The 16,267-nt window shown below is 32.0% G+C and overlaps 1 protein-coding gene across 1 annotated transcript in view; it reads left to right on the forward strand.

Annotated features, from left to right (window-relative positions):
* Positions 1–15,431, forward strand: part of LOC129221918 (tyrosine-protein phosphatase non-receptor type 4-like) — a 69,724-nt gene extending 54,293 nt beyond the window's left edge. The window contains exons 7-13 of the mRNA XM_054856301.1: positions 859–926; positions 3,424–3,507; positions 4,635–4,826; positions 6,615–6,763; positions 12,776–12,911; positions 12,997–13,042; positions 14,909–15,431. Of these exons, the coding sequence (XP_054712276.1) occupies positions 859–926; positions 3,424–3,507; positions 4,635–4,826; positions 6,615–6,763; positions 12,776–12,911; positions 12,997–13,042; positions 14,909–14,946 (713 nt within the window). The 3' untranslated portion in view covers positions 14,947–15,431. The remainder of the gene's footprint in view (positions 1–858; positions 927–3,423; positions 3,508–4,634; positions 4,827–6,614; positions 6,764–12,775; positions 12,912–12,996; positions 13,043–14,908) is intronic.
* Positions 15,432–16,267: the final 836 nt, after the last annotated feature.

A 16,267-nucleotide genomic window follows, 5' to 3' on the forward strand; every position in this document is an offset into this window, starting at 1 on the left:
CCCTTAAGATTTTGAACTTGAATCGATATTAAGCGCACTAAAGTCAATTTTTTTGTGATCAAATTGATTATTTTTACACATGTGATTTTCTTGGGGGGGGGGAGGGCATAGGGACCATATAATAAGTTAAATTTTGCATTAGTCAATAAGTGATTTGAAAAAGGAATCTTGCCCATGCAACAGATGTTGAAATATATTTCGACGTTAATTTTTTTCTTTAAAAAAAAAAAGTCCAAATTACAAAAATAATAAGATGCTCCTTTCTTATAAGAAAGCAAGGGGAGAAATCTCACCCAACTTTGTTCCCTACTATGTACTATGATTTTTTTTTAAATCCAAATTGAACTAAACACCGCATTGATTGTAACAAATGACCATTAGAACAGAAATATGCACCAAAGGACCATCATTGTTTTTAAAATGCTGTTTTACAGTTCGAGTCTTTTGAAGCGATTGAAATGAGCATCAAGGTGTTAAAAGAAGACAGGTACTGAAGGTTATAATATGTTAGCTTTAAGTAACTAACTCTTTATGAAAAACTCAGGTTTTTGTTATGATTTCTTTCTGTTGCCTAACATGTAGAATTTTTTACATTTAATAATGGTATATACTTCTAAAATGGCAGCAAAATGAATTTTTGAGCGTAGCAAGAAAACTATGGAATAAGCTAAACAAAAAATGTGGCTATTAATATAAGAGTTCCTCCAGTGAATTTTTCATTGAAATCATATTGTTTCAGATAGAAAAAAATTCAACTACAAATTTTATTACAAGTTATGGCTTAAGATGTATAAAATATGTTGATGTTTTTGTTATTTATTCACCTACATCACAATATTGTTTCTTGTTTGTTCACAGATGACAGTACCAGAGTAATCTTACTTGGAAGTTCAACTGGTGATTATATAAATGCTAGCCATGTTCATGTAAGCTATGCCATGTTTTTCAACTGTTATCAATGTTTTATGCTTTTTTTTTGTATAATTATTTATTCGACCCTATTTTCTATATTTTCCAAAACATAACATTCACCCATGAGATTTAACACATTCAATGTGTGAAGTGTGACTTTCAAAAAATAAAAAAGAAAAGCTTAAAAATAATTTTTAATTGTAAACCAAACTTTCAAAATCCTGCAATTACCATGTTGTTGTCATTTTTTTACGAATTTATCTTCACTACCATCAAAGACATAACTGATTTCAAAGCTGTAAGAAAAAATTAACAGTTCATTCATTCATTTTCAAACAAAATCAGGTGTCTCAAGCCAGTCACCAAATGTAAAATCAAGTCAGTAGAAGTTTTAAAAATGGATGACTCGATTTATTTTCTTACTTAATATAATGGGTGATATCAAACAGGTTTATTGCAAATGACTGGTCATAGATAGATTTCTAGATGATCTGCAGTAGCTATTCGATAACTTTCATACTGAATATTGTCTTCTTTAAAATTTATTAATGAAAAATAACAAACAATAGGCATCATTCTTTCTTAAGAAAGGCCCACAAAAGAGTATTTGAGATTGTATGTGTCTGCATTTATTCCACAATATGACCTATAATAGAAAAAGTAGAAAGTTGTCTTTGATTGATCTGTTTGAATGCATCTGCATGATGATTGTTGTACCAGTTTTCTTTTTTGCTTTATTTAATAAATATTACTGCCTCGTCAATCTCTTTTAAAATCTTTTATTTTGATATTTTCTCTCACCATCTAACAAAAGTTTTGAAGTTATATCACAACTGGACAAGTAAGAGCAATTCAATGATGAACTTCAGGATTTCAAAATCACAATCTAGGCTAGTCATATCCAAAATGAAAAAAAAAAAAAAAAGGAAGCATGAGGGATGCTTGGAAGAATTTACTGAGAAGTTATTAAGACTATGATGTTATTTATTTATTTATTTTATTGCTCTTTAAGTGATAATGTGGCAAATATAGAAACGGTTTTCACATTAATAAGCAAAAAAAATAAATAAATAATAATAAATAATAATAATAATAAAATATTGTTTTCTGTTGCCTTGCTCATTTGCATTTGTTACCCGATACTTCATGATGAAAATTTATTAAAACTATTTTTAATACACACAATTAGTGATGTAGGGTGGGAAGGTAAATATATTTTTTTTTTGGGGGGGGGGTATTTCCCCTCAATGTAAATCCCCTAGTAATTGCGCATTTTGCCAAAAAAAAATTTAGGTGGTATCAAAAGGTGATGATTTTCTTTTTAAAACATAAACTGTAAAATGAAAGATTAAAAATATAAAAATTTATATAATATAATTTTTTTAATTAAAGGCATAATGAAATCTTATCAAAAAAACTCAGAATTTAGAATGAACTATTCTAAAACTTAAATAGGATGGTAGGATAATTTAATTTTTTATGGGGTAAAGCAAAGGTATTTAAGTTTAATTTTGTCGCATAGATGGCACTAACACAACTTATCATCTTTGATTTTTCATGATATCATGCTAGCAGTTAGTTTTGGCTTTGATTTGTGGTCAGTTTGCCCAAAGCCTCCTCAATACTAAATGCCTATCACATTTGCTTTAAAAGTGATCCTCTGCCGGTACACAAACAACGCTACCTGACGGCAATACATGGATGTTGTTGCTATGACGATGGATCCAAACAATTCAAATCAAATCGTTAATTGGTTAGTTTTAAAATTTAAATTTAGAAGTTAACCAATTGTTTTCTCCCCTTTTAATTTCTAATGCTTTCGACCTTTGATATTTGGCAGTATTCAGAAGACCGAAATTATACTTACTGGGAGCATTTTGCTCTATGTTAAAAGGGAGAACGCGATAGGCATTTAGTATTTAGGAGGCGTTAGTTTGTCACTCACTTTGTATTTGTACTGGTAAAACTTTAAATTTTGCTTTGAAAAGTGAAAAACAAAAAAGAAAGATGAAGATATTGATTAGGCATATCCAACACATTTAATGGGAATATCATATTAGATTGCTAAGTTGTTTCACACAATAATTCTTTAAATATGTGATCAAAATACAATTTTTGGGCAAAAATTTATTGTTTTGTATATGGTTGGTTATATATATACTTAGTGGAACACAGACAGAAAAGTATTTTAGTTGAATATAAATTTTTGAAATAAATACCCGGGTAAATACCCAATTTGAATATTTACCTGGATATATACTCTGGGTATTTACACCTAAAAATAAATACCCAGGTATTTTACATCACTAATCACAACACAGTTATCAACACATTAAGTCAATCCCAATGAGCCACAAGTTACACATACATGTTATAAAATATACTAATTTTTGAGATTAAATTTTGAGGCACAAAACATATTCGGAAAAGTGGTAAATGCATTTTAAAAATTCATGTTTCTAATATACATTTCTTGTGTAAAAAAGCTGTTTTAACGTTTTCCCTCTTTAGATGGAAATTCCTACGTCAGGAATAGTGAATAGGTATATAGCTACTCAAGGTCCACTTCCCAACACAACTGGTGATTTCTGGCATGTAAGTTGTAACTTATAGCTACATCATAGTGTTTCTATGAAAAGCTTGTAGCTAGGCTTGAAAATTTTCCAAAATTGATGTAGGGAAAAATGTTTTTTGTATTATTTTGTTTCATGTTTCAATCAAGTTGTGTAAATAGTGAAAAGTTTTTTTCTAGTGCATAATTTCAAGATCAATTGTATTGAAATTTTAAAATTACTTAGCTTTTGAGACAAGTTTTTAAAATATTTAAATACAACTGAACAGAACTGGTAAAAACATTTGTTAATTATTCAGAGCACCAAATTTTTCCATTCATTATAAAAAAATTGCAAAGAAATTAGTCAGTATTTCAGAAAATGTTAAATGTTGATAAAAAGAATAAGTATCAAAATGAAGCAATCTTAATTGGTAATTTATGTCAAGGCAGGAATCCCATAATAAAGGGTGTTTTTTTTTTTTTTTTTAGAAGTAGAAAACTTTAGGTTCAAATAAAACACAGTTAAATGTTGTTAATTGTCATAAATGTTGCTTTATTCGAAAGATGATTCTTTGCCATTTTTATTTAAATATGATTTCTGGCATATGGCCACCTCGGCTGGCTCGAAGAAAGTCCAATTGGAAAGTCTAATTTTCTCACTTTTTGCAGCAATAGAGGCCGTATGTCAGTAATAAGGTAGCGAAAGTTCTCTTCCAAGGCGTCAATCGTCTGTGGCTTATCGGGGCAGACGAGACTCCACATAGCCCCACAAAAAGTAGTCCAGCGGTGTTAAATCGCATGATCTTGCAGGCCAATTCACTGATCCATTACGCAAAAGTATTTGTTCACTGAACGTTTCTTTCAATAAATCAGTTGTGACATGTGCTGTGTGGCATGTTGCACCGCCTTGTTCTCTATTCATGGACAAACCAAGCTGAACATAAAACAAGTGACAGCTATCAAAATGGCACACATATCAAATAGTGTTGCCAATTTAAAGTTCTATACCTCTAAAAAAAACACCCTTTACAGTGCAAGAGGGAATAAATTCATTAGCATATCTACAAAATTTTTAAATGTTAATATTAATGAAAGTGAACTATTTTAAATTTTATAGCTTCTTATAAATTGTGATATATGTTTTATAAATGTGTTGTTTTCTTTATAGATGGTTTGGGAACAACAGTCAACATTAATTGTGATGGTTACAACGATAATGGAAAGGGGGCGAACAAAGTGCCACAAATACTGGCCGAAATTGTATGACACATTGGATCTAGGAATTCTTCGGATATCTTGCATGAAAGAAAGAGAAAGTTCTTCATTATCATTTAGAGAGTTTACATTAATTAACTCTGAGGTAGATATTTTTCGTTATTAAAGGCAGCAAACCATTATTTTAATTTCTTCACTTCAAGTAATACTATTTTAAATTTGTGAGCATTAAAAAAAAATTATATATAGTCAGGATCATTATATATATATATATATATAATTTTTTTTTTTTTTTTTTTTTGCAAATTCCACACACTAAATATAGCACTTATACCATTAATTCACAAGCTCTCCAATACTTTTCAACAATAGATCTAAAGTAAAGATCAATTTATATTCTTTCAATTGCTACGCAAAGTAAAATATGTTTAAAAATGCATTAAGGATTTTCAGGAGGTCTGAAATCAAAATGCAAAAGAGAAAACTAACTCTTTTGAATTTGATTAGAAAAATATATTAATTTTTTTCCAAATTTATTGGATAAATTTTTGAAAATGTTTTTGAAATCCAATTTGCAATTTTTCTGCAAATGAATAAAATACACTCCTTCAATAATACTTTTTTCATATACATTTTATTCTTTCATACTAATATAAACCAAAAGTGGAAAATGCTTTTAAATGTTTTTTTTTTCCCTCCCAATTTCTTTTTTGCATCATTACTGTTTAGTGTTCAGAGATAAAAAGTCGGAGGAAAACTCTTGGTAATTTCAAATTTGCAGTTCAAATTGTGTTTCGAGATCATTTATTTCAGTTAGCTCGGAGACATTCAATGTCATTTAAAAATGTGTATTACGTTATTTTTTTGCATTTCTCACCCATTAAGGACCAAAAAAAGAAAAAGAAAGCATGTTTTTTAGCGATACCAAATATTCGGCTGGTATTTGGTACTCTCATGCTTCTTTATAGTTTCCAAAAATTTCACTTTCTTCAGAAAATATTATTTGAGTCTACTATCACCCCTCTGTAGGTCGATCGGCCTTCACCCTCTTCTTCAGCTCTCTCCTTTGTTTAATTTAGATATAGTGATGCATAGATAAGCAAAAAATGAACAAAGAATTTAAAAAAAAAAAAACATTCTAATTGTATTTTGAAGTCACAGTTCTTTTATTCATTTGTTTAATTATTTATTTAATTATTTTCTAGTTTCAAATTTTGAAATTTAATATTTGCAACAAATCCTTTGGTGATGAGAAAAAAAACCGCTTTTCTCGGGTTCAGCTCTTAAAAATAATAAGAATCTTCTAACAAAATTTAAGAAACAACACATTATCAAAATTTTAGTTTAGCTGTATGAATTTTTTTTTCGATTGACACACATTCTTTGCTGATTAAATATTGTGCTTGACAGGGCCGGATATGGAAGTGTGGAGGCCCCGGGGCAATGAAGGAGTGGAGGCCTCTAATCAGGGTTCGAAAAGATCATCATATTTTCAAAAATATCCGATACTTTGATATATATCCGAATATTTTGACATATATGTATATATTTGATATTTTCGACCCGTGAAAGTTAGAATATTTCGTAAAAAATTTATTGTAGGGTCCCCTTTGTTAAGGAGGCCCAGGGGCAGTAGCCCCGCCTGTCCTCCGTTAAATCGGCCCTGGTGCTTGATCCCTAATCTAGAGGTTGGTTCATTTTACCACCAAATTAAAAACAAAAAATAACTCATGTTTTTGCCACATTTTGATACCTTTCAAAGTTTTTAACCATTTTTTCCTTGTTTCATTTCTTTATTTAAATAGAGGCATATTTCAATGTGAGGTACCCATTTAGGAAGGTGCTGTTGTAGTTTTTTTTACATGGAAACTGTCTGCAATTTTGTTATACATTGTATCAAAGTAGGTCTTTCTCACAAAAATATTATTTGCAGGATAATGAAGAAAGACATATTACACACATGCAATACACAGCATGGCCAGATCATGGAGTTCCTGATGATGCCTCTGATTTTTTAGACTTTGTATCTCAGGTTAGACAAAACAGAGTTGGAATGGTTGATTCCACAATAGTCCATTGCAGGTAATTTAATACTTTGCCTTAAAGTATCTATCTGTATAATTGAACTAGAAACTGTTAACTAATTTCAATTTAGAGAAAGACAGAAAGCACAAATTGAAAATTAAAATATATGTAGAGCCTTTATTCCACTTACCGACTGCACTTGTAGCAGAAACAGATTGACACTGCGACGTTTGTCGCAGATTCTTGAAGAAATCTGCCGACTATTTCTGAAAAGTTATTTATTGCTTACTATACAAATTTGTAGAATAGGGTGGGCCAAAAAACTCAATTTTTTTATTTCAAAGTTGTGCGGAAAAATTGCAAATTATAAAGACAAACAAAGGAAAAAAAGAATTATGGAAATCAATTGATATCTTCCGTTCGCGCATGCGGCCTAAAGTTTGACAAAATATGAAAAGAAAAAAAAAACATTTGAGATTTTTTAAAAAAAATTTTAATTAGATGTTTTTTAATGTAATAGCTTGTAACGTCTTTAAACAGAGCCTCAAAACATTGTGTTTAAATTTGACTTTGATCAGCTAATATCTTTCAGTCGCACATGGGCGTCAAAATTTTCCAAAATAATTAAAAAGTTTAAACTTTTATGGGTTTCCAGTATTTAATGAATAATCAGTATTTAAATATAATAGACGAAGTATTTTTTCAGTCAAACTGAAAATAAGATAGAAAAAAACTGTCAGGTTCATTCAATGTTTACCGGTCACGCAAAGCCTTAGAAACTCTTGTGCGCAGACGTCGGACAGCAATCCAGACAACGTCACTCGCCTGGATGGGCGCTCTCCTTCCCGCCATTCTAGAACCACGTTAGCTGTCTCCCAACATTGTTTTTGCAGTCTGCATATGTCAGTAGTGATCTCAGTAAACTACTATTTAGTTCAATGTAGCTGTTTTAGTTCTGCAACTCTGGTAGTTTTCTATCATGATATATGAGTGTGCAATGAGCAGTTTGTCTCTTCCATTTCAATAAGGTGCCATTCCACCACATGTTTCAGCTTTTGGATGGCAAGACAACAGGGTGTAGTACCTTTAAAAGGTCAGTTGGGGGAAAAATTAGTTGACTGCCAGAATTGTCTGGTAGTTAACTTTCAGAGCATTGATTGCCTGGTCCTTGAGATGGACCAAAACTCCTTCAGCAAAGTTCAGCATCATTAGCTTGATATTTCGAAGGCAATTGAGTCAAGAACCTGTAAAGAAGATATGGCTGTACGAAATAATCTGCGTTTATCACATTCGATGTGGTTGACAAAGGCAAATAGAACTCTCAGATTGTGTATACAGTGAAACCTCTCAGGAGCGACCACTCTCCGTTCCTGAAAAAAGTGGTCGTTAATGGAGGTTGGTCGCTCTTAGAGGTAATTAGGTCATTTTTTAACATGCAAAGGTAATATAGCACCTATGGAAATTATTCATATTCTTCCTGCAGGGTAATCAAAAACAAAAGAATAAAAATGTTTAAACAAAGAAACTTCTATTTTTTTTGTTAAAATTTTTAATGTAAAATACACTTTTTACATGATTTTTACATTTAAACATTATTAAGTAGCGTTAAAATATGTAAAGAGATTTGCCTGCTTCAGGCTTTTAGTTTTCTCTGAAACAACTTTAGATTCTAACTTAGCTTTTAGCTGTAAAAATAAATTATTAATGTCCTCACCATTAGTGCAATCTGAGTGCAACATAAGATTATCTATTTCTGTTAGAGTTTGTTGAGCTGACAGCCTTGGTCATACAGCATCCGTCAACCCCGTGTTTTCATCACCTTCATTTTCCTCATCGGAATCTGATTGAGTGCCTGAAAGGCAAAAATATTTTTTAACCGAAATGTACTCGATTATTATTTGCTAAATAAAATTATCAAAAATGAACTTACCAGGATTTGCGAAACTTTCCATCAGGCGTTCTTCCCAATTGTCGTCATAGCATTGAATATTATCTTCATATTCTGCGGCTTTTGGATCATATTCCATTTCACAAATCGTCGAGAGTTGCATAAGCTCATCTTCAACATTATCTTCGACAACTTCAGGAATGTTTCTTTCAATTTCTGAGTTCGTCATACCACAAGAAGCAAAACAATTCTTGATAGTGTCTGAGCTCACTTCTTTCCACGCCTGTTTAATCCATTGCACAGCATCATGTATAGTAATTTTTTTGATAAGTTCCGATGATGTCAGAGAGTCATCCAGACGGGAAATTATAAACCTTAGAACTAATTTCCTGTACTCCATCTTGAAACATTTGATAATCCCTTTATCTAGGGGCTGAAGTCTTCCAGTTGTGTTAGGTGGCAAGAAAACTACTTTTACATTTTTTAAATTTAGGTCGCGAGAGTGACAGCTTGCGTTATCAAGGACTAAAACAACGTTTCTCCCTTGACTTGCCATTTTCTGGTCCAAGTTTTTCAGCCATTCTTAAAAAATTAAACTCGACATCCAAGCCTTTTTATGAGCTTTGTATGTCACGCCTAGGCTGTTCAAGTCTTTACCCTTAAAACACCGTGGTTTTGCAGATTTCCATATCACCAAAGGCTTTTCCTTTACTCCCGTGGCACTGACACAGAAGGCAACAGTAAGTCTTTCTTTCGGCAATTTTCCACCTTTTGAATTTTTGTATTTTAACACCAAACTTTTATTGGGAAGAGCTCGAAAAAAAAGGCCCGTTTCGTCCATGTTTAAAATATCCTTGTCGTCATAACCTGCTTGCTGAGAAGTCCTCAACTCCCAATGCATCGGCAATTTCTTTAGCTTTTTCTTTTAATAAGGAACCAGTTATGGGGATTTTTTTCAGTCTAGCGGTTTTGAACCTCTCAAACAAAACTTCATTTATGTTACCAAATTTTTCTTGACGTAATCGCTTTGCACCACGCGATTTAAAATTTTCCCATTCTTTTAGAAGAGTTGCCTTTTCTTTAATAATTTTGTTGATCTGAGTTTTACCACAGCTAAAGATTTCCGCTAATTTTCTTTCCGATTTTCCCTTCTCATGTAAATGTATAACATCAATACGTTTCTCGAGCGTGAGATAAACTCGCTTTTTCGACATTTTTACTGAGATGTTGATCAAATGGAGATCCAATGCAACACTGAAACCAATCCTTTAGCTACTCGAATGAGCTGTAGATTTTGTTCACTCTAATGACCTAGGATTGGACCGTTTCAACCCCCCCCCCCTCCCGTAGTAACCAAGAAATTCCAAGAAGCAATCCTTTAGAGAACTTCTATTCTTATCACCCTTCCTCAATGGGGAACGCACGCCTGACTTGACTGGTGATATACCTATGCAACCTTTTAACTTCCCAAGGGTCCGAAAAACTACGCCCTCCTTTTTGTGACATTTTTGAGGTTTAGAACAGGAGAAGACAAGAAAGGAACGTTTTTGAAACCACAGGAGAATAGATTTTAATCCCTTATTCTGGTTTCTTTCCACTTTTGTTAACAAGAGAAGACTGATATGTGTGTAAACTAAATGTTCTATTGCTTTTCATTTGTTCTCTCTCTCTTTTTTGGTTTCTAACGAAAAATTCCTAGCATTTGTTACAGCTGAAGTTTTTGATATGCCGGTCATTGTAAGAGGTTTCGATGGTCTTTCTCAGAGGTATTTTGACATTAGGTATATACGGGGGAAAATCGGTGCCATGGAAAATTGGTCGTTAATAGAGGTGGTCGCTGTATAGAGGTGGTCGTTCATAGAGGTTTCACTGTATAAGTGAAGAAAGCCTCACATCTGAACCTCAAGAATTAGTATAGTTTATATTGAAATCATTCATTCCAATGTGGTTTTCTATCAAACCATCTTAAGACGGCCCAAAACTTGTTTATCAAGCTATACAATATATCAGGTACTTACCAAAACCACTGTTTTATGTTGTCAACCCTGTGATTGAACGGAATGGTTTTTTCACTCACCCAGAAAACTTTACTGTTAAGCCATGACTCAAGACAACAATAAATAAATAAATGTTCGATGTTTGAAGAATTCTGAAGTCAAGACAAATAGATCCAAGAAGGAAAACAGTTAGAACATTCACGCAAAAGTCAACTTCTATGTGCAAGCAGAAATGGTCAACTGGATGTACTGTGAATTATCTTCTTCCCCATTGTTGGTACAAATCAGTAACGACGACGACATCGAATCACACATTGACAATGTCTCAATCCCCGACTTTGAAGACCTATTTGCTGGTGAAGTTAGGTATGGATGATCTGGATAGTAGGGTGGTTGTTATAAATCCGTCTCGAGATTCAACTCTACAAACGTTTCTTGAGACTACCGTGACGAATTTTACGCAATACGCGTTCAATAGTCTTGTGTGTGCACTGGGAATTGCTTGAAAGTAATGTTCCAGACATCCAACAAACTTTTCACCAAGACTAATTGGCCCTTTAGATGTACTGGGCTCTGTTGTCTTGCCATCCAAGAGCTTAAACTTGTGGCGAAACGGCAACTCATTGAAATGGAGGGGACAAACTGCCCAATGCCTTGGCATATATCATGACAAAAAACTAAAAGAGTTTCAGAACTAAAACAGCTAGATTGAACTAAAGAGTAGTTTACTGAGATCACTACTGACATATGCAGATTGAAAGAACAATGTTGGGAGACAGCTAACGTGGTTCTAGGATGGCATGGAGGGGAGTGCCCCCAGCCAGGGGAGTGACGTTGTCTGGATTGCTGTCCGACATCTGCGCACTAAGCCGAGAGTTTCTAAGGCTTTGCTTGACCGGTAATCATTGAATGAACCTGACAGTTTTTTTTTTTTTTTCAGTTCGATTGAAAAAATACTTCCATCTATTATATTTAAATACTAATTATTCATCAAACACCGGAAACCCATAAAAATTTTAACTTTTTCTTTATTTTAGAAAATTTTGAAGCCCATGCGTGACCGAAAGATATTAGCTGATCGAAAGCAAATTTAAGCACAACGTTTTGAGGCTCTGTTTAAAGACGTTACAAACTATTGCATTAAAAAAAACATCAAATTTTAAAATTTTTTAAAAACCTCAAAAATGTTTTTTTTTTATATTTTGTCAAACTTAAGGCCGCATGCGCAAACGGAAGATATCAATCGATTTTTATAATTTTTTTTTTCCTTTGTCTGTCTTAAAATTCGCAACTTTTCCGCGCTATTACAACTTCGAAATAAAAAAATTAGTTTTTTCGGCCCACCCTACTGTAGAACTTAAAGTAGAAAAAATACTGCTTAGAATGAAAGAGAAAGAAAAAGTAAAAACAAAAAAGTCACTAAATCTATGAAGGAGAACTCTGTGGTTGGGAGGTCATTAGCATTTTCTGTGCGGCCCTTGGGTAAAAAAAGATTGGGCACCACTAATATATGCAATGTGGCACACATCTCATGTGCTAGCACTTTCTTTCCCACCCTATCTTTAGCATCATGCTTTAAAATTGTTTTATAATTTTCGTTAAGATAAAAGGCCTGCTTTAAATGGCTACTGAAAGAAAAATGTCAATGCTACACTAAAAGTTTCAAAAACAACAACCTACTGGCTAAATATTTGAAATTTCATGTCTAGTCAACAACATATAATTTTGTTCATAATAGTAAGATGAAAATTACTTTTTAAAACTTGGATACAATTTTAAAACATTATTTTAAAAAAAAAAGTGGGGAAAAATACATTATTGCTAACCGAAAAAAAGCAAGGTATTAACTAATTTTTAAGAGTTGAAGTTGTAGTTTAAAAAAAATAAATGCTGATTGAAAAATTGTAGTATTGAAAATAATTATTACTATAGTTAATTAGCATCGACTGATTATTTTTTACCGATTAATTGGAAGTACACCAATTTGTTTATTGGTGCATTTCTAGTGTGTATGAGGCTGACATGTCTGTGTATATTTTTCAGACAATCTCACCATTTAGTTTTTATAGTACTTTATGATTTGTTTATTCATTATATTTTATCTAAACATATAGATTTATTGAATATTAGACGCTATACTTCCTTTCATAATGTTTATTAAATTACCAATTTTAATGTTTTTAGTGCTGGCATTGGGCGAACTGGTGTATTAATATTAATGGAAACAGCCATGTGCCTTATAGAAGCCAATGAACCTGTCTATCCATTAGATATTGTGAGAGCAATGAGAGACCAGAGGGCAATGCTAATTCAAACTACTGTAAGTTTTAAAAAAAAAAGATTATAAATGAACGTTTGTGATATTGAAATAGGAATTCCAATTACTGATCTCTCTTTTTTTCCAGAGTCAATATAAGTTTGTCTGTGAAGCTATTTTAAAAGTTTACAATGGTAAGCACATTTTAATTATTTTTAATATGTAAATACCATAAAATTTATTGTTAGAAGCATTAATCCTAAGACATTCCCAACACTAAGTCATTTAAAATAAAGCAAATGATTCTTTACATTGTATGCTCCTTTTCATACTTCATGTAGTTTGATACATGACATTACATAGCTAAAACAGTGAGTAACAGTTTTTATGCATTTTTCAGTGAACAATTCATATTTTGCTCTAAAATTGCAATAAGTGGGTTTTATTTATTGATTAATTTTTACTTGGTAAATTTAATTGAAGCTCTGTTCTTTCTTTAATTTTGAAAGATAATTTTTGAAGACATTTCTGTAGTTCAGTTTCCTTTTTCTTTCGGTTCACTGCTATCATTTTAATACCTGGCTACTTGTTTAGTATCTGTTTTCGTGCACTAGTCTGTGTAGCATCTGGTGCAATGTGTTGTTTGTCATAAGAGGTAAAACTTAGTTAGCAAACCCCAATGAAAGTTTATCACATTGTCACTTAGCAAAGAAAAAGAATTCTTTTCTTCTGCCAGGTCATTGTCATAACTACGTAGTTTAATGCAACTGAGTCTTAAATTGACTTAAAAATTAACAATTGATGCTTATAATGATTTTTTTTTGAAAGCCAGATTTGATTTAGTACTTTTTTCAATGCATTTGAAAACTTTCTTTTATTTAAATGGAAATAAATATGTACTCAAAATGGGACAGAAATTGACCTTAAATTCTAGAAACATCTATTTAATGTTGTCAGATTAGCACAGTACATTAATGTTGGCATGAAATATATCAAGACATGGTACAAAGCGATATCCTGTGTGTCCTAAATGTACTGGTGACAAAATATGTCAGTAATTTCTTCAATGCACTGGATTCTCTATGGAGGATATCTTGAACAGACTATCTTCTGGACTTTTTGAAAATTTCTCAACTCTTGGACCTGGTTTATCATTGGTAGATCAGATGGGATAAGTACCACCACCAGGCTTGTTATTTGGGGGTATTGGAGGATTTGAGAAATTGTTTTTATATATCAGTTGGTGTGGTTTTCCCGATAAAATTTGCATGGAGTATATACACTCTTTGCCTCCGCCCCTTGGAAGCATTTGAAATGACACACCTAGCCGCCACCATCTATCAGGACTTCCAAAACAAACAGACTATCACAGAAACATATCCTTTATTTATTGTGATACTGTGTGTTTTATTTTACTAATTAAAGAAATTGTAAGCAAAATTACATTTTGTTAAACATGGTCAGTATATAATATGTATGTTCAAGGATTAATCATTTTATTAACAATGCTGAAGAACTTAAGGTTTTGTATGCATGTAAAATTTTTAGTACGATGTGACATTTTGCAAAATACTTTTTAATATGGTTTTATTTCAGTCTAGTTAAAAGGTTTTAAATTGTTCTTGAATGTTTTTATGAATTAATATTATTAACTTATATTGCTAATGTATAAAAGGCAAACATGCCTGTTTTAGTTTAAATACTGAAAACGTAAAGGGAGAAGAGAAAGTAAAAATTCTGTGTATTGAACAAGAAATACAAAATTCATAATTCTGGGTCTTAAAAATAACTACTTTGATCAGTTTCAAAATGTGTTGTACAATTTTGAACTTTAAAAAAAAAAAATCCACGTTTTTGTACTCTTTGTTCACTTATTTTATAATTGTTTTGCAAATTTAAATCCCGAAAATCAATATCTGTTTTTAAAATTTTTTACATTGTTTTATGAGATATATCATTGTACACATGAATTCAAGCATACTAGCTTGATGGTATCTATTTCTAACTTTGAACAAATAATTAAAGCCCTTTTTTTAAAAAAAGATCCTTTTTTTTTTCAGAGAGAATAGTTAAACCTTTAGAAGAATATCAAAGGTGAAACTTGCTAAAGCAGTACAGATTACTCATGTGATTCTTCTTATGCTGTCTAGTGCCTATCCACATATTTGTATATCAATTAATTGCCTCTGAACATCCATTTTTATGGTGGCTTGTCCTTTGTGCTGGATTGGTCAGACCCTTGCCCCAATGACGTACCTTGAGTGGAACTTTGTTAGTGACATGCTTTAAAGGGTGAACGTGTTGAAGTGTCTGTGTGCTGTTAGTGTGTGTGGGCTTTGAAGATTTTAAGTTTCGGTTAGCTGTTGCAAAAAGCTGTCTTGTTGGTGCTTCCGTTGAACGTAGTTAACCCACTTTGATTGTCATTTTCATCGTGGGCATAGTTCTTGGTACATTTTTATGGGTTTATTTTTGTAGAACACCTATACATTGTACATAAAAAAAATAAGTGTAGATAATTGTACTCTTGGGTACATCAAGCATTTTCATTTGTACAGTATATGTAGTCTTCACAATCATGGTACCTTGCTGTGTATTGTACTTTCTGTTATAAGTGAGAACTCATACTTTAAACCTGAAAGTATTATTGTAAAAAAATGTATGTATAATGTAAAGTTAATTTAAACTGTATATAAAATTACTTTGAAATTGGATGCACAATTGCACATCTTTGAGATGTGCTTCCAGTGTTTGATTTTCCAAATATAGGGAAAATTTTAAAAGTTTTAATAAAAATAAAATGTTAAAAGTTTTATTGGTTACAACTATCTTTTTTTTAAATTTAATAACTTATTGAATTGAATCATAAATGTGCCATACCAAATTTAATGAATTTGTGTTACTTAAACCCAGTTAGCAAACAAATGTGTAGTCAAGATATTTAAAATATACATAGTAAAGTGATGGATGTAATGTCTAACAACTAATTAACAGTAGAACACCTATAAGTTTAATTTCATTTATTTATAAAGTTGAAATGGTAAACCACAAAATTCCGGCGATAGTTTTTCAGAACAGTATGGTATGTTAAGCAACTGGGTTTCATCAACAGGAGGATATAATATCCTTGTATTTCACTCTAAAAAAAATAAAAAGAGGCGGGGGGGGGGGGGGGGAGAGAGAGTGCAAAATGAGAATCATAAAACAAGGAAAATAGATCATGTAAAAACAAGCATAGAAATATCTGAATACAGTTCTGATTCTGAATGCTTTGTTCTTTGATTGACTGAATGACTAATCATCTCGTGCACTTATGTTTGGCGAACCAAGCCCTATATGTATTGCTTCAAGACCTACTGCATAAATTGAAGTCCCCACAGGCACATAATTGCAAGCACTCTACTAATGATTTTTCTTTGCTG

The sequence above is a fragment of the Uloborus diversus genome, chromosome 1 (genome assembly GCF_026930045.1).
Source record: "Uloborus diversus isolate 005 chromosome 1, Udiv.v.3.1, whole genome shotgun sequence".
In the NCBI taxonomy this organism is placed as follows: domain Eukaryota; kingdom Metazoa; phylum Arthropoda; class Arachnida; order Araneae; family Uloboridae; genus Uloborus; species Uloborus diversus.